The 1,007-nt window shown below is 42.9% G+C and overlaps 1 pseudogene across 1 annotated transcript; it reads right to left on the bottom strand.

Annotated features, from left to right (window-relative positions):
* Nucleotides 1-466: 466 nt before the first annotated feature.
* TEOVI_000085200:pseudogene lies at nucleotides 467-946 on the bottom strand (annotated as a pseudogene). The gene is given in 3 exon segments: nucleotides 467-511; nucleotides 514-828; nucleotides 830-946. Coding segments are annotated over 3 exon segments (477 nt in total).
* Nucleotides 947-1,007: the final 61 nt, after the last annotated feature.

Here is a 1,007-nt window from a genome sequence, read left to right as displayed (position 1 = left end):
ATATATATATATATATATACGAAAGAATGTATTTGCTTATGTACGTTTACACGTGTTGCACTGCCCGAGTGGCCGCAGTACCCGAGCAGTTGATTAGTTAAGACAGAAATAACAACCTCGATGCAGAGGAAGTAGGATCAGTGACTAAAGAAAAGAAAATAATGAAGGAGGTTAGGGTAGAATCACATCAGATGCGCAACAGCTGATAATACAGGAAGAAAAATGATGCTCTTATACACATGTTCGGTAGCTCATTGTAGTATTAAAAAAGATATCCGTAACGTGTAGCAAGCAGTTTTCTATCATGAAGGCAACTTCTTCTTGGTTTCTTCCTTCCTTGTCGTGCACATTTCCCCCCTTTTTCTCACAGGTTGCATTTTCCATTTCCTTCCTTCTAAACGTACCACTCTGTCGTATTTTGCTGTACATTTCCCACACTTTCGTTTCCCATAGTCGCAAAGCACATTCAGAAAGGGGGAAAAGGGTCATGGAGCGGCGAAGGAGACAAAACAAAAAAAAAACAAACAAAACTATACAAGGGAGAGTGCAAGCGACAAAACAATAAAAACAATGCGCAACGGGAAACATGGTGCGGTTTAGTTCTTGCGCTGAAGGACCAGGGATCTGACAAAGCGAAAGGAGGAGGAAATACGGAATAAATGCTTCAATGAAACCACCACTACCGGAGTCAATCAGTGCACACACACACACACAAAAAAAGTGAACATATAGCGGAGGAAAAAAAAACTGAAGGAAAAAAAAGGAAGAAAACAGAAGGTCATACGTGATGCTACTTGCATTTTGAGTGCCGCCGCAGCGGACTGACTTGGGGGGGGGGAGGGGAGAAGAGAGATTGGATTCGACAACTGGTTTTCCCATCCACCCTCAATTTAGGGAAATGGACAAAACCATGAGCTCGCCCGTGCATCCTCAGCTGGTTACCCATATGCTCTAAAGGGTAGTGAAGTATACCGAGAAGGTAAACTGGCGGTCTTATTCCACATAGC

This window comes from Trypanosoma equiperdum, assembly GCF_001457755.1.
Source record: "Trypanosoma equiperdum strain OVI genome assembly, contig: ctg_246, whole genome shotgun sequence".
Classification (NCBI taxonomy): Eukaryota; Euglenozoa; class Kinetoplastea; order Trypanosomatida; family Trypanosomatidae; genus Trypanosoma; species Trypanosoma equiperdum.
The sequence above is the reverse complement of the archived record's forward strand: the minus strand, read 5'-3'. Positions and strand labels throughout refer to the sequence as shown.